We start from the raw sequence: 24,275 nt of genomic DNA, 5'->3' as shown, positions 1-24,275 counted from the left end.
TCCCTAATCTGAATTCTCTGTGGCTTTTAGGTACTAGCAAGAGAGAAAAGAATGTGCTGTTCCACTTTCAGTGAAAGGGTAGATCCAGAAGCCAAGTAGATGTTTTCTGAAAAGAAAAATTGGTTTTGTAAAAAATATTGGATACCTGGTTTCTTCTAAGCTGAAGGAAAGAACATTATGAATCTTGAAAATGTAGTTGTTACTGTTTTTATTGTCTTATCTATCTTTGCAGACTTGTTCAGTTGGATTGTGGAAGATTCTTTTTTTTTTTTGCATGGGCAGGCACCAGGAATTGAACGCAGGTCTCTGGCATGGCAGGCAAGAACTCTGCCTGCTGAGCCACGATGGCCCGCCCTGTGAAGGATTCTAAATTATAAAGTCCTTACTTCAGAATTCATAAGTACTTGAATTTTCAGTTCCTAAATAATGTGGGGGCTATTGCTCAGTATTCGGAAAGTAAAGGAAACCCTGTATTTAGAATTAGGGTGTATATATATATATTTCTACATTAACTGCTTTAAAAAATTTCCTTCCAATAGATTTCCATTAAATCAAAGCATAGGTCTGTTTACAAACAGCCTCTCTTAGGTTTGGTGCAGATTGCCCCTGTGGTATGTTTATGTTCTTATGAAAAGGGAGTAGATGGTGATTCTAAAGACTCTAAAATAACAGACCCATGGCGGAGGATTCTGAACGATGAAGTTCCCACTTCAATGAGTGTGAGTATACTAGATTATTAGGTTGACTGAAGTCTGAGTAAATTTTTGAGTTAAATAAGTCATAAGTTATCTGGCCTATGTGCTAAAATTTATCCAACCTATAATATGCATCTTGCTAGTTATTTTATATTTTACCTTTCTTTGGATTAGTTATCTTTTTTATTTTGGTTCATGATAGCCAGGTCATCTACTGAGCAGAGATAACTTTTAGATGTTACAGAATATTAGAATAAATATTGCCACATTGTGTAAGTCAATTATTTACAGAATTTGCATTTTATATTCTGTCAACTAAAGTTAAAGAGCTTTGCATATATGTTTTTTTTAAATACACACAAACACATAATTCCTTTGCTGTGTAAGCTTTTCTGGTTGATTGCTTCCTTAGGCTAATTATCGTGGCACATATTCAAATACGTTTTTTTACCAAGAAAGATATTCATGCAGTTGTGATACACTATTTGGTATTTCTTACATTGTTTTGAATCATGTTGGTGTGTACTTTGTATTCACTTGTATAAAAGAAACTTGTTAATTCCATATCATTCCAAGAAGATACATAGCAGCAGAAGAAGTAGAAGCTAGGAGGAGGTACTATGGAAAGAGAAAAGGACAAGGGGAGCAAGAGAATGGAAAGTTACTCTTGAGTGATGTGCTACTTTATAAAGTGTTCAAACTCACCAAATACACAGTGTAACTGATTTTCATATGAAAACTAGCAAGATACATGCTCTTATCTCCTAGTTTATTTTGGATACAAAATAGAAACAACACACTTGAAACTCAGGTGACCTTTGGGTTACACTTAATCTGCCCCCCCCCCCACACACACACCCTTAGTTTCTCAAGTTTTAGTGTGGTATAGAGTATCCCTCCTCTCAGAGATTCTCTTTTGGTCTGTTCTAGGTAGGACCCAAGTCCTGGAGTGATTCTAATGCAGGTGGCCTGGATTAGAAAGACACTGCTTTAGGCTAGTATCTTTAGGTAAGTATTCAGTAAATCTGGAGAAGAGTCTAACGCAAACAATTATATTGCAAGTTTAAACTCAGTGTATGTTGTATATCATGGGGCCACTGAAGAAATGCTCCTAACACATTGGCTTCCTAAAGTAGGAGATTCCTGAGCTTAGCAGTAAAGTATAAGAAGGATGCAGTTTGGTGAAAGGGATGGCTGGAGGAGCACTGCAGACCTTGGACTTGGCAAAAGCACAGAGGTGAGAAGCGGTTTGTGTCTTCAGGGCCAAGACTCGGGAAAAGCAAGTGGGAGTCAAGTGGTGACAGGTGAGATGAGGTGGTTCTTAGATGCCATGCCAAGAACCTTGGATTTCTATTCTAAAGGGAGTGATTTGGTGGGTGGGTATAGGGACCAGTTCAGAACAAAGAGGATTTGCATTTTAGTTGATCACAAATGGCTGAACAGGAGAGGAACACAAGGCCAGGAAGACTAAAGCCTCTTCAGATCACTGTGAGCCCAAAAAATAGCAAATGAGCAAGGGTGGAAATTTTTCCACTAAATAGTTTAACAGTTTACATTTCAGAGTGACTCAGACAAAACCATCACTGAAGAAATGAAGAAGGAGTAAAGGCTTGCTTTCTGAGTTACAGGTATTCTGCACAGTATCTCACACTTAATAAGTGTTCAGGATCACTCACCAAAGGTAGTCAGGCTGAAAGATGCCATAAATGGTGTCTCTGTTGTTTGTACATAAGGTTTTTGTCGCTGTTTCAGTGTACCTTTCACAGTTAAATGTACTATAAACCAAACCATCAGAAATCATGACAGCCACATGTCAGTTTTATTTGCACTACCAAAGTGGGGCTGGAGGCAGTGATGAAAGACAAAAAAAAATGTACCATCTTCAGACCTGTCATCCCTGAAAGTTTAAAAGAGCATTTTTCTTTCTGAAGTGTAATCTCTATGAGAAGAGGGATGTTGTCTGGCACACAATGGCACTCAAGTCAATGGATGAATTTCACCACAAAATGCGTCGCATAGATGTACCTTAGAGCAAAGTGCTCTGGAAGCCTTAATTTTTTAATTAAAAAAGAAAAAAAAAACACTGTAGTTTGCTAATTCCCTGATGATGCTATTTAGCATCTGATTTAGTGGTTCTTGTTGAAGATGCACACATACTCGTTGGTCTGCCACCTGTTGCCGACAGTTGCAGGGAGACCTTAAACCAATCTTGGGGACTGATTGTCCCTGAGGCATTGCACGGTCCTTAATGCGAATAAACGGGAGGCTTCAGGATTAAGACCGAGAGTTTTTATTCCATAGGTGAGTTCGTCAATAGGAAAAGTGCGCCTGTTGCATAAAAATTATCCGTTCTCTAGTACGTGTTGTGTGCGCCAGGGCAGAAATTCTTTAAGGCGACCCAAGAAAATAACAGGGGTTCCGGCAAGCTGGACCGGCCATAAGTCGTTTCTCTTTCCTTCCCAATCAGCACTTGTTTTAGATTGAGCGACACAGGGAGTCGCCCTAGCCTACTCCTTGCTCCGTGACTGTTTGAAAATGCCACTTCCCTGGGCCCGCTGGTATTCAGTTAGAAAAAGCGAAGCACGCCGCCCGGACGCCGGAGTTCCTGCCTTTGTCCCTTTCCGCTCTCCATTGTCTGGGGCCGCCGAGGACCCGCCTCCTCCCGAGGCCCTCTGGAGCCAAAGCGAGGGGTGGGGCTTTGTGACGCACGCCCTGACGTGTCCGGTGATATAAATAGCCCCACCGGGATTGCGATCTACAGGAGCCGCCGGCAAGGGGGCAACGAGGAAGCTCTTTAGAGCGTAGCCGGAAAGGAGAAGGTGGGGCGAGTCTGGAGGAAAGGTCCAGTCTTTGGCCCCGGAGACAGGCCCTGGAGTGTTTTGTGCGGTTGGGAGAGGTAGAAGGTGCCTCAGGTGCCGGAGAAGATGGAGGGTGCTGGAGTGGGAGACCCGTGGGAGCGGCTTGGCCCCACACTGGTGACGGCGGCGACAGGACCGCCAACGCCAAGGTGGCTGGCTCTGGGGCTTCAGCGGCATGGCCTGCTGCCCCTGCCCAACAAACAGACGCGATATCGGCGACACCTCCCCTTCCCACATTTCACCCCCGTCTCCCCTCCACAAAGCAAACCAGATGACAAAACAAGCACTGACAGATACTACTGGTCCACGACCTCAGCCTTAGCCTTTAGGCAGTTGTGTGCGATTTACATTTTCTGTGGCTCTGAACTCCCCGCTTTCGCATCTTCAGACCGAGGAAACCATATTTCTTGCTATAACAAGAAAGTTGATAAATGGAAGTTTATATGTATACATCTTTTTTGGAGGTGGTGATGAATCTATTAGTTTTTCCTTAAAAGAGCTTTGGGGAGAATTGTTAAGCTGTTTCTTCTAAACAATCCTCAGTACCTGTGTTTGTGTTTTACCCGTTGATGTAGTAACATTTAGGTCACAGTATTTTTCACCTTGGGTAGTACAGTTCTTTGGGGTTGCATTGTAGGACATCCAGCAGCCTTGTCCTGGTGCACCTAATGGCCCTACACGGTCCCAGTGTCGTGAGGAGGAAGCTGGCGGCTTACCCCCCAGCTGAGGAGGATAATGGCCAAGGTCTGCTGGCCACTCTCCCCACAGTTGGTACCACCAACTGCTAACTGCATACAGAGAGTGGTTTGTTAGCTCCATCATGGCTGCTGGTAAGCCACTTTCAAAACCATGACTTTTCTTCTTGCACTGGGGTGGAAAGGATGTTTTAAAAAAGTGCATGTGTGTATATTTATATGTACCCACACACATGTAGATCACACATATACACAGGCACCCACATAGGTATTTTATAGGTGTATATATATCGTACATATAAATGTGTGTGTCCCTTAGCATTTATCATGTGGGCTCCCATAGCTGCTCTACTAGTTTTTAAAAGGTGATTCAGAAGAATTTCCCTTGAATAGTAAGTTTTCATTAAGGGACTTAATATGCTTAAAACAATTATATTCTCAAAGGGCTTGCTTTAGCCATTACAGGTTCTTTTTTTTCTGACCTTTGGGAAGATGAAATGTGCTTTTAAAATATTCAGCATTTTGCTGTGACACATTTTGTTGCTTTTTATTAGAGGAAGGCCCGAAGTATAATTGCTGTAACTAAACTGTGCCACTAGCCCCATGAAACTCGTTAATCTATTTACTGCAGGGATGTTGTTGAGGGTAGGAGTCATTATATCACACCGACCTCCTCTTTATGAGGACCCAGGGGAGAACTCTCTCCCAAGTCTCAATGTCTAGAATAGCTGTGATTCTCCCAAGCAACTGATTTGTTTTTTATCTCAGGACATCTGAATCATTTAACCATTTCCTATTTTGTGATAGTTATTTGATAGCTCAGATACACAGATACCTATTTCTATTAAATTGAAGGGCTTATAACTTATATTGGGGTGCTAACCTAACCTGTAACTTCATTCTGTTTTTTTCTAACATATTTCCCTTATCACTGGATCCATTACCTTGAATTTTTATTTAAATTTTGTTATTTACATGGTTAGAACACTTCTTAAATCATTTTTGTGAATGATACCACACCCACAGGACACTACGCACCCCCCCCAGCAACACACAGTTTAGGATGGCAACCTCTCAATTCTGAGAACTACAGTTTGGACTGTATAATTCTCTTGGTGCCACTTAAATTAAGCCAGGAAGGCAGGAGATAAGGGAGATGGGGAAAAATAGGGCAGGGGTGAAGGAAAGGGATGAGAAAAGAAGAAAGAGGCACATATGGCAGTAGACGGGATAATAGTATACAAAAAACTTAGATCTACTTTGCTTAGTGTTAAAAAATAGATTTAAACCTTAAAACATATATTTGAAGTTGAGCAATACATCTAAAACATGTATTTTAAAATGAAGAAAAACATGTTTTCTTCTTGTAAAAAGATTGCTTTGTAACTCTGTATTTTAAGACTATGCCAAAGGGCCGGTGCCTGTATAGTTTAGAAGGACTTTGGAAATGATAGATTTGTTTAATTCATCTTTCTTGCAATGTTTCTACACAAAATATTCACTGAACTGTAAAGAAACAGGCTTTTTGTTGTGTGCTCTTTTTTGTCTGTTTTTTGTTTTTAAATCATCCTAGAGTGTTTGGCAGAGCTTTTCCCATGAATTTCTAGATTGCTCTGTACATAGTAAGCTATTAGTGGTCTTGTTAACTACCATCACGAATTAGCTCATTTTACCAGAATAAATATGCACAAGTTAGGAGTAAAGCTAATAATTCTGATAGGCTTGTGTGTAGAAACTATAGTTAGCTCATGAGAAATATAATAATAAAAAATAAATATGCTATTTATAAGACCTTGTTTTTCTTCATTATAGTTGAGATTACAGACATCCTGCCAAAATGATTTCTTCAAAACCCAGACTTGTCGTACCTTATGGCCTCAAGACTCTGCTCGAGGGAGTCAGCAGAGCCATTCTCAAAACCAATCCACCAAACATCACCCAGTTTGCTGCAGTTTATTTTAAAGAACTTATTTTGTTTAGAGAAGGTTTGTTACTGCTTTAGATAATATTATTGGTTTGAAAAATAAACATTTTTAAGTTAGAAATTTTCTGGATCTGTATGTGATTTGCTGCATTTATTCCCTCAGGAAACAATTCTTTGGACATAAAAGATCTGGTTAAACAGTTTCATCAGATTAAAGGTAAGAGCCACAATGGTGATATGCTTTAATATAATATGTTTATTGTTTTAGTACTACTACTTACAAATTATAGCATCATTACTAGCATATATCAAATTTAGGAATGATACCCATGAGTGTGTTTAAATAAACACACTCATGCCTTATTTTTATTAAATCAATTTTTAAAAATCTGGGGTCTGATCTGACATTTTGGAGGATTCTAAACTTTAAAAAGAAACAAAAATAGGAAAAATCATCCTTTGCAAAGCATTTGGTACAATGAATGTGTATGAAGACTTAGAACAGTATGTGTATAAGTTCTTTCCAATACGCTATGGTCTTTAAAATGAACTTTAAGAGTATTGGATTTTGTGGTAATAAAGATTCAGGTACAATGAGATACGTTTCTTAGAAAGTTTGAATAAACACTCTTTTTTGAAGACTTTTTTTCTTTTTAATTCCTTGATGACTAAACTGCAGCACTAGCTGGAGAAGAGTAGAGGGCAGGAGTTGAATTAGGTGGCTTCCGACCATTCCTTTCTGCTCCAAAAGCCACTCTATCTAGTGAAAAGATTGGTTTTTCATAAAAAGTAGTCTGCTCCACCAAATCTCAGACTTGACATAGCTTTGCTTTATTTGCTTAGAGGATAACTGTGTTATAAGTATGTGTATATGGGTATATATGTAAATGTCTGTCTTATGTGAACATGACAGTATGAAACTGAGTTGACGAGCAATGAAAAAGAGTGGGAGAAATAAGAAAAGGCTGAGTTTATATAATGAAAATTTGGGAAATACATTATAAAAGCAGGAATCCAGGGTCAGGCATGCATATCTAAAAGAATGGCCAGGAAAAAGCTTTTGGCAGAATTTTGTGGAGGAGGAGAAGAAATGGAGACTCTTGGTCAGTATAGGAAATAACTAAGCTCTTATTATGTTGACCACCAACATTTTGGAGTGATCATAAAGAAAGAAAAGATAGGATGCAGTGAGTATATTTATACTCTACCACTTTGGTGATGTTAATAGATAACATTACCAAGGTAGAGAGAAATCAGAAGTGAGACTTAGGAAAACGTAAAATCATGAGGGTTTGGATCTGCAGTGAAACAGATACCCAAAACAGAAAGCAAGATCAAGATTAGCAAGGGTCAGAATTTGAAGGGACAGGAGAATGAATCACCATGATTTAGGAAGATTCAGGAACATTTTATTGTCTAGTCTAGCTGCTTTTGTACAGGATCCTGGTGGTTTACCATGGAAAATAGGTCTGGGCCTTGCTTACCACCAGCAGGATAGACAAGTGTAAGAAAGTTAACATGCCTCTACCCCACCCTTCCTCCTCCAGCCTGGTCTCCCAGGCAGTTCAGGTTATTATGGCGTTTGTACTTGGATCCTCTATACCAGAAGCTGTATCAAGAGGCTGTTTGAGAATGGTGATAAAGTCAGTGAATCTTTATGGTAGAAGGTAATTAACTGGTAGCCTTTAAAGACAGCTTAATTATGAAGAACTTATTTATCATCCAGTTTAGCAAGAAGACTGTTCTAGTTTGCTTGCTGCCGGAATGCAATATACCAGAAATGGAATGACTTTAAAAAAAAGGGGAATTTAATAAGTTGATAGTTTACAGTTCTAAGACTATAAAATTGTCCAAATTAAAACAAGTCTATAGAAATGTCCAATCTAAGGCATCCAGCAAAAGATTCCTTGGTTCAAGAAGACTGATGACATTCAACATTTCTCTCTTAGCTGGAAGGGCACATGGCGGACATGGTGGTGTCTGCTAGCTTTCTCTCCAGGCCTCTTGCTTCATGAAGCTCCCTGGGAGGTGTTTTCCTTCTTCATCTCCAAAGGTCACTGGGTGGTGGAATCTGTGGTTCTCTCATCCCTCTGTTGTGGTTCTGTGGCTCTCTCTTCATTCTCAAAAGGGGAACTATCTCCGAAATATCTCCTCTTTTATAGGATTCCAGTAAACTAATCACAACCCATGTAGAATGGGTGGAGACATGTCTCCATCTAATCAAGTTTAATACCCGCAATTGATTCGAGTCACATCTCTGTGGAGATAACCTAATCAAGTTTCCGACCTTGATAGTGCTGAATAGGGATTGGAAGAAACCGTTGCTCTCACAAGATTGATTTGTGAGATCCTTTCAAAAGGGCGTAAAGACTAATGTGAATTTTGGCCCAGCTAGGTTGATGACTTTGAATATCAGGGATCAGAGTTAACAGATTGAGTTAATCAAGCAGCCATACTTTTGATGGAGGCAGTAGGTATGAGATGCTACTGCTTTTCTCTGCTATTAACTAAAGATACACAGATAATCCTAAAAGCAACTTCACAGTGTGGCCCCAGAAACAGACTACCCAATGCTTGTTCTTTAGGCAGGAGAGTAGAAATGAACATTGATCTAGTTTACTGGGGAGATGGAAAGGTAACATGAAGAGTATGACCGGAAAATAGAGAATTCAATACCAGGGTGTAATATCAATTTGGTTCATTTGTTTGCCTTTGTCATCCCAAATGTTTATTTTCAATGGACATACAGTACTCATGAATTTAAATTCTATCAGAGAGATTGCATTAGTCCATCACTCTGGGCTGAAGCAGGACTATCTGGGGATATATAGGCACCATAATGTTCCTACTTGGTAGGGCATTTCCTCCTCTAAGTGACATCCTCCTATCTTCTGATTGGTTTAATTCCCCAGCTGCTGTCTCTGTGGGAGCTGTGGGTAAACCTGACTGCATGGTTGTCCTGTTCTTATCAATAAAAACGTAGGTATAACAGGTGGCATGTTCTCTTTCCCCCAAATAGAACTTCCCTTATGTGGGCTCTGGTTTAAATATGGGTACGGTATCTATAATGCATAATGCCTACATTCTGTGTTGGTTCCAAGGACTGGAGGTCTCCCAGGCTTTTAGTGACTTATAAGATGAAGATATGAACCATTCTTTGAAGACTAAATCAGCTGACACTTACCTGGTATTTCAGTCTGTTCAGCATGAAGTGGAGCAATCTAAAGACAGTTCAGAGCATTAGAACTTAGTGAAATAGTCAAGAGCTAACTGCCATCCCTAAGGCACTGGTCCTCACTTGTCCCCCAGATATTAGAAAGATACCTGCTTCACAGGGATCCTCAGTGGGAATGTTATATCCTACAAAGATATTCCCAAACTGGTTAATTTGCTGCCAAACAGTTTCTACCAAGTTGCCTGTGTACATGGAAAATGTGAAGATACCCCTGCACATACTGTTTGTTTTATTTGAACACATAATTCTGGTTTTCTCCTAGAAAGAACCCCATTCTTTTTTTTTTAATTAATTAAAAAATTAACAACAAACAAAACAATAAGATATCGTTCCATTCTACATATATAATCAGTAATTCTTAATATCATCACATAGTTGCATATTCATCATTTCTTAGAACATTTGCATCGATTTAGAAAAAGAAATAAAAAGACAACAGAAAAAGAAATAAAACGATAATAGAGAAAAAAAGTTATACATACCATACCCCTTACCCCTTGCTTTCATTTACCACTAGCATTTCAAACTAAATTTATTTTAACATTTGTTCCACCTATTATTTATTTTTATTCCATATGTTCTACTCTTTTGTTGATATGGTAGATAAAAGGAGCATCAGACACAAGGTTTTCACATTCACAGAGTCACAGTGTGAAAGCTATATCATTGTTCAGTCATCATCAAGAAACGTGGCTACTGGAACACAGCTCTACATTTTCAGGCAGTTCCCTCCAGCCTCTCCACTACATCTTGAACAACAAGGTGATATCTACTTAATGCATAAGAATAACCTCCAGGATAACCTCTCCACTCTGTTTGGAATCTCTCCACTCTTCCCCCTTTTGGCCGAGAAGGTTCTCTCAATCCCTTGATGTTAATTGTCAGCTCATTCTAGGGTTTTTCTCAGTCCCTTGATGCTGCGTCTCAGTTCATTCCAGGATCTATGTCCCATGTTGCTAGGAAGGTCCACACCCCTGGGAGTCATGTCCCACGCAGAGAGGGGGAGGGTGGTGAGACTGCTCGTCATGTTGGCTGGAGGGAAAGGCCACATCTGAGTAACAAAAGAGGCTCTCCTGGGGGTGACTCTTAGGCCTAAATTTTAAGTAGGCTTGACCTATCCTTTGTGGGGTTAAGTTTCATATGAACAAACCCCAAGACTGGGGAAAGAGCCCCATTCTTGAGAGACTTTACCGTAGGACCAATAGTGTTTCCTTCTCCCCAGCGGCTTCAGGAGATATTTCTTGGGATGTACAGAGCTGCATTTTGCATTTGAGTCAAAGCTACCAAAATCAGGACTATTTCTTGACAAGGGGGTGGTGGTGCTGGGATATGGGTAGGTCCTTAAAAAGTGTAAGCTGAAATCAAAATTTTGGATAAAGTAGGTATATCCTCTATTGAAATTCCCTAATACTTAAGCAGAAGGCTTGTTTTTTGTTTTCCTGGGTGCTCCTTAGAAGAATGCATGCTTTCAGAGATGCTGTGTGGTTAGCAGGCACTGTATTTAGCATAACAGAAGTCATGTTCAGTACCTAGTATATTTGTCATGAATCAGGCAAGCAATAAATATTTGTGCTGAATGAAAGAACTGAAGCAATACATTAGATTTAACAGAGAGTTACTTCTCAGATGTGCTTAAGATAATACTCCTGTGGGCTGTGTGTGGCTTCTAGTGGGTCCACATTTTTTTTTTCTGTTGTGCCAGTGAGAGAACTGACCAGCAAGTTCACCACATTATCAGGATGGAAAAAAATAAAGTGACTCAGCACCCTAGTTAGGAGGCTGTAGGGCAGAATGTCCAAACTGGCAATAAAATAAACAAGTGGTAGCCAGACCTCAGATGCTAAAGAGGACTAAATTAAGAATGGGATCTGCTAGTCCTTGAATGAGATAAGTAAATAGGCTACCATTTCCACAAAGTGGAACACTTGTAAATACAGTGATGCCAGAGTTATGCCTCTACCAGAGGCAACTGAGAACCAGCAGAGAGGGACAACATGTGGACCAGAGCCAGAGCTTACACCGGCATCCACATTTACTCCTTAGAAGGGAGAGAATCTTTGATAGATGAGAGAGATCTCAACAGACTGAGTAATTAACCAAATAAGACAGATTTTTTTAAACTGATATATTCAAGTACATTCTGCCATTGGATAGAAATGAGCATTTTAAGACAAAGTGAAATAAGAGAAAATAAAATTACAATTTTTGGCATGTTTAAGTCAAAGTATGTAAATTTGGATCCCTCTACAAGAGCATGACATACAAAGCTTTTCTGTGATCTAAATCTAACATACCTTGCAATCATGTCTCTCACTTCTCTCACTTCATGTACTCACAGACCATATGCGCTAGATTCCTAAAAATGTGGAGTAATTTCAAGTCACTTGATTTTGGCTTACGTTGCTTCTCTCTCCAGGGGTACCTTTCCCTCCCCTTGCTACTTTTCATTTATCACTATCCTTCAGGTCCAATTCCTTATTTCATTTTAACAGATATTTAAATTCCTAGCAATGTCCGATATTGTGCTAGGTGAGATTCAGTGGAGACTTGTTGCAGCCATGATTAAATAGCTGATATTGAACTTAATCTCCCATCATAAACAACCATAAAAACTGGTAAGAAAAAAATTATGTAAAACAAAGTACAGCACCTGAGTTCTTGGGAGAAGAGATTCAAAGATTGGGAGCCCAGCCCCGCTCCAGTCTGTAAACGGGAGCCCAGCCCCGCTCCAGTCTGTGTTTATCCTGGTTTTCTTCCCAGGGGTGTTTTTCAAGTCTTGGTGCTGGGAAACAGAGTCGAGAGAGAATGGGAGTCTCTCAGGGCAGAGGGGGCAGCGCAGAGTTTGGAACTGTCAGTGTGGCGGAGACTTGGGAGACACCAGCAAGGAGGCATATGAAAGGAAAAACCTGCATAAAAATTCTCCTTGGGTCTCCGGTAAACTCCTCAGCTGCTCATCTGTGGGGTAAGCCTCCAGGAAGCTTAACAGAGAAGAGTTGCTTGCGGGACAGAGAGCTGAACAGAGATTTCAGAAGTGGTACAGTACTAAGGGAGGTTTTGGTGTTTAGGCTCAGCCAGAGTAAAAAAAAAGCTTTTGTGAAACCCTGAGCATTCAAGTGAAACCTCAGAAATATACCTACTTTAACAAAGTCTAAAGCCAAGTTTCCAGAGCAGAACCTCTACAATGCGCCATCTATGACTTCCAGGATACAATTAAAAATTAAAACATTCAAAGCAGGAAGATGTGACTAATAATCAAGAGATACTCATTTTGGGTGGCAGACCCAAAAATGATCCAGATGTTGAAATTATTACACAAGGACTGAAAAATAACTATGACTAATATGTATGGCAAAAGAAAAAGTAGATTAAAATATGGAGAACTTTAACTTAAAATAATGATATTCTATAACTGCCAAATAAAAACTCACAGTGTGGGTTTACTAGCAGAAGACAGACTTAGGAAACTGAATGTTCTAGTTTGCTAGTGCCGGAATGCAAATATACCAGAATCGGAATGGCTTTTTAAAAAGGGAATTTAAAAAGTTGCTATTTAACAGTTCTAAGGCTGAAAAAATGTTCCAGTTAAAGCAAGTGTATAAAAACATCAAAATCATGGCACAACAGGAGGTTACCTTCACTCAAGAAGGGCTGATGAAGTTCAGGGTTTCTCTCTGAACTGGAAAGACACTTGGCAATGTCTACTAGTTTCCTCTCCAGGCCTCTTGCTTCATGAAGCTCCCCTCAGGGGCATTCTCCTTTTTTAATCTTCAAAGGTCGCTGGCTGGTGAACTCTGTAGTTCTCATGTCTCTGCTATTCTCTCCTTCTCCAAAATCCTTCCTCTTTTAAAGGATTCCAGTAATTAATCAAGATCCACCTGGAATGGGTGGAGTCACATCTCCCTCTAATCCAAGGTTAACACCCACAAATGGTGAGTCACATCTCCATGGAGATAACCTAATCAAGTTTCCAACCTATAGTATTGAATTAGGGATTAAAGAAACAGCTGCCTCCACAAAATTGGATTAGGATTAAAACATGATTTTTCTAGGGTATATAAATCCTTTCAAACCAGCACACCTAAGAACAAAGAAATAAAAAAATACCCAAATTGAAGCAAAAAAAGAGGGAAAAAATAGGACAGAATGTAAGAGTCTCAACAAAAACCTGGCACTGAAAGCCAAATGACAATAGCTGGAAGCATCAAACTGCCAACCTAACATGGATATATAGAGATATTTTAAAACTAAAAGTAAAATAAACTCTCAGACAAAAGCTGAGAGAATCCTTCATCATCAGACCTGTTCTACAAGAAATACTTTTAACTGAAGTTGTAAGTAAATAATGAATACAAGGGAACCACCTAAATCTAGTAAGATGTATGCACAAAATCTTACATTAGTGTCATATTCAATGGTAAATATCGAATGCTTTCCCCATGAGACTGGGACCAGGACAAAGATGTTGGCCCTCTGCTAGGGGGTTGGGTCATTCACCTTTTCCCATCCTGATTACTTGCTACATTACTAGTGAGTACTCTGAGTAGGGCAGCCCAAAGATATCTAGACCCTCTACAAATCAAACACAGGATACAGTAGTATTATCTTCAGCTTATCTGAGAAATGAGAAATGACTGTTATTTCTAATCTATTGATTTAATGCAATTCTTTTAGTACAGTAAGGCACCAAAAAAATAAATAAATAAAAATAGAAATGTCTTAATATTGAAAAGAAAGAAATAAGACTTCTTTATTCACAGATGACATGATTGTAATGTAGCAAATCCAAAAGAATCCTCTTCCTTTTTACAACCTGCCCTATACCCTAAATTTGTACCAAAGAAGAGGGTGTATGGCATCCCCCATAGGCAAATTTACTAGACCCTTTCACACCTTCCCCTTCTCATTTCAAAAGCTTAACAACAACGAATGAAAGCCACTGCCTGGACGGATCATATTGTCATCTGTGTATGTGCCTCTCTCCTTAATCATACTGTGCTCTTTAGCTTTTTCGTCTTTGACTCCTCAATGTCTGTTACAAAGTAGAAGTGTAGTTAATGATTGTCAAACGAAGAAAGGATGGAAGGGAGGGAGGAAGGGGAGAAAAAAATACAAACCACCTACTTTAATTTATAGTCTCCGGTGTGGGATCCTCTTCCGTTGTAAACATTTAAAGATTGAGTACTGTGCATGAAGGCTCTGTACCATGGGCATTCCAAATTCTAAATTTGATAGCACTCCCATGCTGAGAAACTCCAGTTCTGGTTAAAGCTGACCTCGTCCTATCTCCTATTATACAAGACGACTTCTTCACTTCTTGACACCTTCAGATTTCCCTTTTGGGACCAGAATGTGCCTTTTTCTCTATGCTGCCCTGGCAATTAAGTACTCCAGCACCTCAAGTCTCTGCATGAGTTCTGCCTATTCAAACACATACTGTACGTTTGGAATTTACTCTTTTCTCAGCTCCAAGGAAAATCAAGATTCTGCAATGAGTTTTAAAAATAATGTCACTTTATTATACTTAAAAAGTAATTTTTTACAAGGAAGAATTAGCCATGTTTCTAATTCTGAGTCTGTTTTTTTTTTTGTTGTTAAATAGAACCAGATCACTGAAGTCATAGTGGGTTAATCTTCATAAAGTTAATAAGATTAACCTGTAGCAAATACAGTTTATAACTTTAAGAACTGTAGTTTTAAACAACAAACATAATCTTAAGATTATTCAGAAATCTTTGGAATTAGAGAAAAGCTCTTTATCCTTCTTAATAAACATATCAACAGGAATTCAATATAGGTTTAAAGTTATATTTATGGTAGCTAGTTTGTATATATTTGTTAACGTTCTCTCAGGTATCTAAACAAATCAAAATGTTAATACATATTTTGAAATATTCAAAAACACCTGTTTCTGCTGAAGGCATCTGGTCTCAATTTCATTTTTTAAAATTATGAAATATATCTATTCAAGACTGTATATACAATAAAGAAGGAAAAAAACCCACATCTTGCCATCCAGTTAATAGCCAATTTAATCAAGGCTGAATTAAAGATGTTTGAAGTTTTAATTTTATCACATTTTCAAAATTTTGTTCTGCATTCCTTTTTAACAGATACCAATTTATTCCTCATGTGTGCTTTATAGTTTATAGAATACTTTCAGACACATTATTTCATTTAATCCCCATTTTACAGATGAAGCAGCTGAAGCTCAGAACAGTTGACTTGACCAAGGTCCTGTAGCTATTAAAGAAATAGGCCTGAAGCCCAGGTCTTCTCATATTCTCTTTTTACTGTGTAAAAGTTGCAGAGAAGAAAACAATGTAAAAAATTTCCTAATAAATTGTTAATAATTCATAATTATGCATCCTCTACCTTTCCAGAATGTTTGTATTTTAATAGATTTCTGGAGACAAAGATGTTAATTAGGCTGAGGATTAATCTCCTAGATATAATTTCAGTTATTACAAATCTGTGAGGGAGACACTTTTAAAAGGGCAAGTGGGTCTTTCCAGAATTACCTAATCATGTCCTGTAAGCAACATATCACATAGGTCCCAACCAAGCCATTTAGAAATTACAGTGATCCCTCTCCAGTTGGTTAGGTTCCTGAAAACAAAAAGTTACTGTGAAATTTCAGTCCTAATAGGAAAAACAGGGTTAGGGAGAGCTTGAACGTCCGCAGGGATAGGGGTGGGGTCAGTGGCTTTATTACTGTCATCACACTCCTCAAGTTCCTCTAGCCCTGGGCTGCATTTACCTCAAACTGACTGTGGGGACTGCAGTGCCAGAGGGTGTTTCCCAGCATTTGTGCTCCACCCTCAGCTTCATGCTGTATCCGCACCAGTATTCCAGATGTGTGTCTCCACTCTTGTCCCTCCTCCCCTGGGGGCAGCCAGCCTGCCCTCGTTTACAACTCCATGCTGGGTTGGGATAGGGACTTCTCTGTCTGGGCCTGTGCTCCTGGTGGCTCTGTGGGCCTCGGAGGTGGAGCTTTCTCACTGTTTCTGCCCTTCATCCAGGGGACCCCAAACTCCACCAGGTATCAGTGGGGAATCTCCTTGGGTCTGGGGTTCACAGGTCCTAGACTATCCTGGACTGACACACTTGGCCTTGAAGAGTCTGTGAAGCTTGGGGCTGATGCCATCTTACCAGCTGGTATGGTGGCCTCTTCTTCCTGTACTCTGCCTTAGATGAGAAGGTTCTAGTATCCCTTCTGTCCTTGGAGGTGCTGGTTCCTCTTTGGAAATCAGGTTACCTGGTTGCCTTGTGATCCCAGTTCTCTGATAAGCTCAAGAAAAGTTAAGATTTTGTGGTTTATCTGGTTTTTGCTTGTTATGGAAACAATTTTTGGCGGCTTTCTACGTCCTAAGGAAGAGTAGGTCTCAAGGTCAGTTGTATTTAAATAAAACCTTCCCTTATTCTTCCATTGAGAGTATTAGCAATGAAAGAGGAGAGTATTCTCTGAACTCCCATAGATCTTTATCAGTGCCATAATGTATGTAAACATTTTACCTGTAATATTTTTCTATCTGCTTTATCCCCCCTGCCAAATTGTAAGCTATGGGAGGCTGTGTCTTAGTAACCTTTATATCTTCAACAATGCCTGGTACAGTGGCTTACATGCAGCATAAGCACTCAGTAAATGTATTGGTTGGGTGATAGGCCTGTGTTAAAAATTGGGTGCGAAGTCTGAAGAGGTGAGTGGTTAGGAAGACGAGGTTACTGTTCTAGGCTTTTTTCCTTTTTTTTCCCAACAACTTTTACCTTCATTTGAGCATTTGGAGGTGTCCATGCCCCAAAATCAGACCTTGTACTTGGTTTTAAAAGAATTCAGCAGCCACTGTAGAGGGAGACACTCCAGGACATTGTTCCTTGGTAAGCAGCTGAACCTATGAAAACGGTTCTTCAGAGTTTTGATTTGAATCAAATATATTCTTGTTAAGCAGATTCTACTTTTCCAACAAATTTCATTATGGCATTAGAGAAATGCTTCTCCAAGAGAAAATCCTTAGTAAGCAAATGTGAAAACTTTCCTTGACTATCGACTAAGATGATTAGATAGGTGTGTGGGCGAAAAGCAGAATGCTGAGTTCAGAAAATGATTTGATAGCACTGTTCCAGCTCTAGGTGTTTCTATACTTGCGGATCCAGAGATAACTTGGTACGCATGTGGGTCACGACGACTTTGGCCATGTTATCACCTCACTAGCAGGGGCTGCCATTTTAGATTAGGAAATATGATGTGCCCTAACATGAAAATATTCTGATAGTGCCCTAGTTTACCAGTTTATTAGCTTCAATTTTAGATACCAATTTTCCTTAAATTGAGGAATGCTTTTATTAAAGACAGTACCTGCTTCATTAAATAAGTTATTATACAGGCTCAAGATTAGATTACTGATTGCCCAAGTCAGAATGGGTTTCTTTTTTCCCCCCCTTTCTTTCTTTCTTTTTTTTTTTTTACTTGGATAGGCAGTAGGAATCAAAACCAGGTCTCTGGCATGGCAGGTGAGAGCCACTGTGGCCCACCGCCCCCCCTCCTTTCTTTCTTTCTTCCTCCAGTTTTGTGTAGAAGTCTGGATCAGGAGCTTTTTCCACGGAGGTTTTCAGTTCCCATATTTCTAGGCAGAGTTATGATCTTCTTGTTGCTGACAGGGCTTTGGGTGTTATCTGATGATTAGTTTTGTCACTGTACTATTTGGACTCACTTGTTTATAAAGGAACCAAATGAGGATCTTCTGAGTGCAGAAGGACTGGGAAGTGTCATTATGCACACTAAACCAGAGATGTTCAAAAACAAAGCTAAACTCTCGTGTTTATATATATGTTGACATTTGAATGTTCAACCTATTATTTCTTTAAAATTCTTTCTTTGGAAAATATATGCTGATTAACCTGTCTGGCTGTTACTTTTAGTAGAGAAATGGTCAGAAGGAACAACACAAGAGAAGAAACCAGAATGTGTAAAAGAACCAGAAGGATCGTCTGTAGTTTCCCAAGAACCTACACGGAAGGAAAAATCTACAGACACAGAGGAGGACAATATAAATGGACCACTATTTAGCAACAAGACCACCCAGTTTCCATCAGTTCATGCTGAACTCCCACAACTTGAGGAGACGGGTGGAGCAGTTCGTGGTCCTGCTTCCAAACTGTCCACCCCGAAGGCCAATACCCCACCCTCATCACCGTCTCCTGCAGCTGTCTCACCAGAGTTTGCCTATGTCCCAGCTGACCCAGCTCAGTTTGCTGCCCAGATGTTAGGTAACTTTTCATCTGTTCATTGTGATCAATCTGACGTTTTAATGGTGGATGTGGCAACAAGTATGCCTGCTTTTCCTGAGGAGGTGCTGAGCTCAGAGGCTGCTGAAGATATCATGGTGTCCCCTCCTTTTGTGTGTTCTGGAGAGGTGGTAGCAGTGCGGGTTCTAAGCCAGTCATCTATCCATGTAGATTTAGGTTCTAAACCTAAAGACAATGAGGCTGAACCATCAACGGCTTCCTCATTCCCCTTGCAGGATGAACAAGATCCTCCTGCTAATGATCAAGCTCCTGAGGTCCCTTTGCAGGCTGGCATTGAGGTTACAACCACCATTCATATATCATCTGTATATAATGATGAGCCTGTGACTGAAGGAGCTACTTATATCGAGCAAATACCAGAACAAATAGTTATCCCTTTTACCGATCAAGTTGCTTGTCTTAAAGAAAATGAGCAGTCACCACCAGTTAGTCCAAAACCTGTAGTAAGCAAGACAGCCTCAGGTATGTCTGCAAATTCTGTAAATGCTGCAAAAGTTGCGCAGTTGGAGAATGCAAAACATGTATCCTCAGTACAGGAGGCAGAAGCACACGTTCTGCTCTCTGGCACCTCTTTGAAAGGTCTGCACAAGGTGCCCGCACAATCCTTGCATGCAGAGGGCTCTACCCAAGCAGTAGGCTCTGAACAATTTCTACACTTTGAAATGAAGGCCAGTGCTGTAGGCCCTCACAATACTGGGGAGAATGAGACATGGGAAAACTCTGCATCCCTGGAGTTGGAGGTCAAACCTATGCTCTCTGGGGGATCTGCAAAAGCAGTGTACTCAGGTGCATCTATAAAATCATCTAGTGGCGCCCCCCCTCCTGTTCCAGAAGGTCTTACTGAACCAGAAATCGAACCAGAAGGGGAAGCACCACCTGAACAAGGTTTGATGGAGCCAGGTAAGAAAATTAGATACTTACACAATTACAAATTGCATTTCAGGTGGCATCTATATTTCAGGTAACCATATAGGTAGGCTCCCTACAGACTGGATCAAAAGCTTTAAAAAATTTTTTTTAATGCCAAACCTATTTAAATACTTTATTGTATGTGAGATTTTATAATCACAAGAGTGATTTGTAAAGTGACATCCCCGAAGCTGGCCCCAAAATTTGGTCATCTAGCACCTTTGTGCTATTCCTTTTGGACATATTATGTAGTGAAATACATTAGAGCCTCTTGCCAGGTACAAAATGTCTGTAATCCTGTTGCAAAGCTGCAGTTAGGGGCTGTTGGTTTGAAATTTCTCATTTGTGAATGTAAAATCATGCTGCAGCATTGCATTTAATAGGTTGTGGCATTTAACTGCCCCCTCCTCCTTAGGAAAAGGAGAGGGGGAAAAAAGTGAAAGAAATGGTGGTGTGTTTGACTCTGCTTTCGCACTGAGTCAGGAGAGCTCTGCAACAAGATTTGGGGAGCTGGATCAAGCATTTATTTCCTGCCTGGGAGCTTTCTGCAGCTGAGGGAGCAGCTTCATAGCTGGGTGGAGAGAAGAAAGGTCAGGTTCAAACTCTGTCACACAGGGGACCAGGGAGGTAGCAGCAGCAGAAAAGAGAGCTAGGCACTTGTGCAGCAGCTAATGGCAGTAGAGATGATTGGCTTCCTTCATCAGTTCCCCTGACAAGTGCCAAAATCAAGCTGCTTTCTTGGCTGTCATACCACCACCAATGTTTTCCTGTGACACAGACAAGATTTGACCTCCATCTCAATCTAGTTATGGCATTTGGTCTGCTACCCTCCTGCTCCATCTAGAAAATTGCAGGAGCCCTTCTCTCTTTAGGAATGGATGGAACATGCCTGAACCACTCCCTCATTCCTTTTGTAGAAACTCTCTCAACTTTGACTCTTAACAGAGCCAGGATGAAAAAGGAGCATTACCAAAGCAGGTGTTCAGAGAAGATCAAATTCTGTCTGGCAGTGTGATGGGGATTCTGCACAGTTGAAAAGGCCGAGGGCAGTGCTGGGAGTATAGCATGTGGGACTGGCATGATACTTGTGGCTCAAGCAGTGTTCCATGCTGAGTTACTATTTTCAAGGGCTTAGCTATGTCTAAAGTAAAACAGTAAAAATATATTTAACAAAACTGCCATTGAGCTATCAAACTAAATCTTTTCCTTTTAAAATACAGAAGACTTGGCTTGGATCTTTTCACTTGAAAAAAGATCAGTTGAAAGTATCTGAAACTATTGAAAAACATATAAGCTTAATCATGTGCATAGTGTTATTTTCTTTTCTGTGGAAAAGGCTGCACCAGGGATGGATGGCCCAGCATTCAAAATTCAAGCCCACTTGCCTTGGACAAAGTGAAGCTATTCCATCAGGAACCTTTTTCTCCTAGGTCTCATCTTCTGGGACTCAGTTCTCTGAGACACAACTGTCTTTATTATTAGGCAAGTTAAACTTGACAATATAGATTCCTTGGTGTAAGTAGATGAATGACATTCCTAGACCTCGACTTTCTTAAAGAACCCCTGTGGGACCAACCAGCCTTTAACTGCCACCAAGAACCTATAATTTCAAGCCTTGCCTAAAAGGGGTGCTCTCTGGGGTTTGAGTCCTAGATTATGTGCCATTTTGTGTGTAGTGACAATGTGTTATGTCCACATATGGGAGACAATGGTGCCTGTGAAGGGCCAGAGATATTGATGTAAGCGAAAGATGACATTTAGTGCTGACTTTTTATCAGTAAAGAAAATCACTATGCAGATGCATTAATACTTTTTTCAATAGCTTAACACACTCTCAATTGATTTTTTTTTTGGTTGATTGTCCAGTTCTCTTTGAGGACCCTGTAAAGCCATGCCTAAAGTTTAAATTCCCGGAAAACAGCAACTTAGAATGAGATTGCTTCTTCAGCCACAACTGTGATGTCCCTGCCATTTGCTATTACAACATTGTTCTTATTTTTCAACTGTAGAGAATCTCTCTTCTTTCACATTACCAAACATAATTTATTTAGCCCTCTCTATAGCATGCTTTATGGCACATTATTACAGCTTTGTTTATATGTAAAAAAAAAAAAAAAAAAAATTTCTGTGCATAGCGCCTGATACAGAGACCAAACCTCTAATGCCTGCAAATTTTGTTGTTTTTTTTTATAGCAATAGCAGCAAGCGAAGCAGGACAACCACCACCATATTCTAACATGTGGACCCTTTATTGTCTAACTGATATGAATCAACAAAGTCGCCCATCACCGCCACCTGCACCTGGGCCTTTCCCCCAAGCAACCCTCTATTTATCTAATCCTAAGGATCCACAGTTTCTGCAGCATCCACCGAAAGTTACTTCTCCAACTTATGTGATGATGGACGACACCAGGAAGACCAGTCCCCCACCTTTTATTTTAGTAGGCTCCAATGTTCAGGAAGCACAGGATTGGAAACCTCTTCCTGGACATGCTGTTGTTTCACAGTCAGATGCCTTGAAGAGATATGCTGCAGTACAAGTACCCATTGCTGTTCCTGCAGATCAGAAATTCCAGATACAAACCCCAAATCCCCAAAACGGTAGTCCTCCTACAAGTGGACAAGATGTCCCCAGGCCACAAAGCCCCGTTTTTCTTTCTGTTGCTTTCCCAGTAGAAGATGTAGCCAAAAAAAGTTCAGGATCTGGTGACAAACGTACTCCCTTTGGAAGTTACGGTATTGCTGGAGAAATTACCGTGACTACTGCCCATGTTCGCAGAGCAGAAACTTAAAACTGGTAGGTAAAATTTCCTACCATAATACATGGGCTTTATCATTTATTTAAATTTTCAACATTCTGATTCATTGATCTGAAGATGGAAATATTTTAAAAAATTAAATTGAATTGAGATAATACGCAATAAGTTGGGGTACTCTAAATGATGTGGTTATTGTCTCTGCAAATTATCACCAGTTACCAACAAAGCACAGTGGGTACACTGCATTATAATGACTCATATTGAGAATTTGGTGCCTAATATAGCAACTTGATCACTTTTGAGTACGTATTGTGTGTGCAGCTCCATGGCAGATTCTAAGAGGGGAGAGATTTAAAACAACAGACAAGGTCTTATGGGGACATCTTTGGCATGTCTGAGTGGGGAGGAGCAGAGACAAGACACAAAAGCTGGGAACTGGAGACCAAGATGAGAGGGAGTGACCAAGCACTGTAGTAAGTTTGTTCGAGAACAGATGGGTTGGAGACACTGAGGAACTCAAGTGACAAGTGGGATAAATGGGAGTTAAGGCAGTTTCTTCCATCACAAACTGCTTTTTATCATCTAGTACTTAATGCCAAGTACTTAACGTGCACCCACCCCACCAGGTAGAGTGAGCAAAGTATGGAACTCAACACACTTGGGGGGAGATAGAAAAGTAAGTTACATTTTATGAAGTATTATGAAGAAAAAACATAAGTACTGATTAGGCCTTCTTTTAATAGTTACTATTTGATAGGGTATTAGTGAGGCAATTTAAACTGATAACCTGAGTATGAGAAGGAGCCAGACTTGAGGAGAAATCACATAAAGAGTCCTGTGGCCGGCAGGATCTGGGGGAGTGTACCTAAGATGAAGTCCGAGAGGTTAATGGGGGACCATATCATTCAGGGCATGAACCGAGAGAGGTTTCGATTTAAAGTTCAATGGATTCAGAGTCACATTTTTATTGGATCCCTCTGGTTGCTGTGTAGAAAATGGGACAGCAGAGGAAGCAAGGGGAGGTTAGGAATATATAATGCAAGCGTTATACATACAGCCCAAGGAGTTCAGTTATTTAGAACAATTTGTTGGAATTTCAAGCTGAACATCTGAACAAAAGCCAGATTTCACTCATATGGTGGTTCAAATACCACAGTTACTGTATTTCAAAACTGATGGTTCTCAGAAGATATCTGACGGCTATGTGTATTTATACCATCCCATACAATAAACTCCTTATTCTCCCCTTGACAGACTTTCAGCGGAATTGTCAAAATGGCTGTTGTCAGCATGAAATGCTAGGATATTTTAGTGCAAAAGCACAGGTAACGGATTAGTTAAGCGCTTATTAGTAAAACAGAAGATGGTGCTTAGACCTTGGATTTCTGATCTTCCTCCACTCATTTCACGTTTGGTTTCATTGATTAAACAATTCAATGTTTACATTATTCCTAACAGATGCCGAAAATGACGCTGCTTGAGTCGACATTCAAGGTGGAGTCTACCACCAAGCGTACTATAGCAATAAACGTGCAAGCATGAAACCTTGTATCCTTGCTTATTTTCATGTAATTTAGAAGTACAGATTTTTTCAGACTTGAGGCAATTACATTTTCCAACTCTGATATATATACATTTTAAACTTTTTTTTTAAACCATTCCTACACTCTAGCAGATCTGGTCATAAGTTTTGTAAGCAAGTACTTGCACTTAACAATTACCAATTTGTGTTACATCAGAATGAATACAGTGGCACCTCTCTATAATACTGTTACCCACAGTGTATGCTGCTAGATGGCTGGTTATCTCTTTAGCTCTTGGGGATTGAATAACCAAAAGGATTTTTCCTGTTAATTCAGTATTAAGTGGCAACATACTTATGTTTGAAATTTTAAAG

General features: G+C 39.9%; 1 protein-coding gene across 10 annotated transcripts; it reads left to right on the top strand.

The window, feature by feature from the left end:
- The first annotated feature begins 601 nt into the window (after window positions 1-601).
- On the top strand, window positions 602-23,922 carry CABYR (calcium binding tyrosine phosphorylation regulated). 10 transcript variants are annotated; one of them, XM_077135780.1, is made up of 7 exons: window positions 602-719; window positions 1,626-1,703; window positions 6,061-6,233; window positions 6,336-6,389; window positions 18,324-19,610; window positions 21,813-22,416; window positions 23,837-23,922. In XM_077135780.1, the coding sequence occupies exons 3-6, from the start codon at window positions 6,086-6,088 to the stop codon at window positions 22,409-22,411; spliced, it is 2,088 nt and encodes a 695-aa protein (XP_076991895.1). In that variant the 5' UTR covers window positions 602-719; window positions 1,626-1,703; window positions 6,061-6,085; the 3' UTR covers window positions 22,412-22,416; window positions 23,837-23,922. The 10 variants fall into 10 exon arrangements, with proteins under 10 accessions (XP_076991895.1, XP_076991891.1, XP_076991897.1 ...); XM_077135782.1 differs by lacking the exons at window positions 602-719; window positions 1,626-1,703 and adding an exon at window positions 3,381-3,514 and having other exon boundaries at window positions 18,324-18,671; window positions 19,542-19,610; XM_077135775.1 differs by lacking the exons at window positions 602-719; window positions 1,626-1,703 and adding exons at window positions 3,401-3,514; window positions 4,191-4,383.
- The last annotated feature ends 353 nt before the right edge of the window (window positions 23,923-24,275 follow it).

Source organism: Tamandua tetradactyla, chromosome 18 (assembly GCF_023851605.1).
Source record: "Tamandua tetradactyla isolate mTamTet1 chromosome 18, mTamTet1.pri, whole genome shotgun sequence".
NCBI lineage: Eukaryota > Metazoa > Chordata > Mammalia > Pilosa > Myrmecophagidae > Tamandua > Tamandua tetradactyla.
This window is presented reverse-complemented; position numbering and strand designations above follow the sequence as displayed.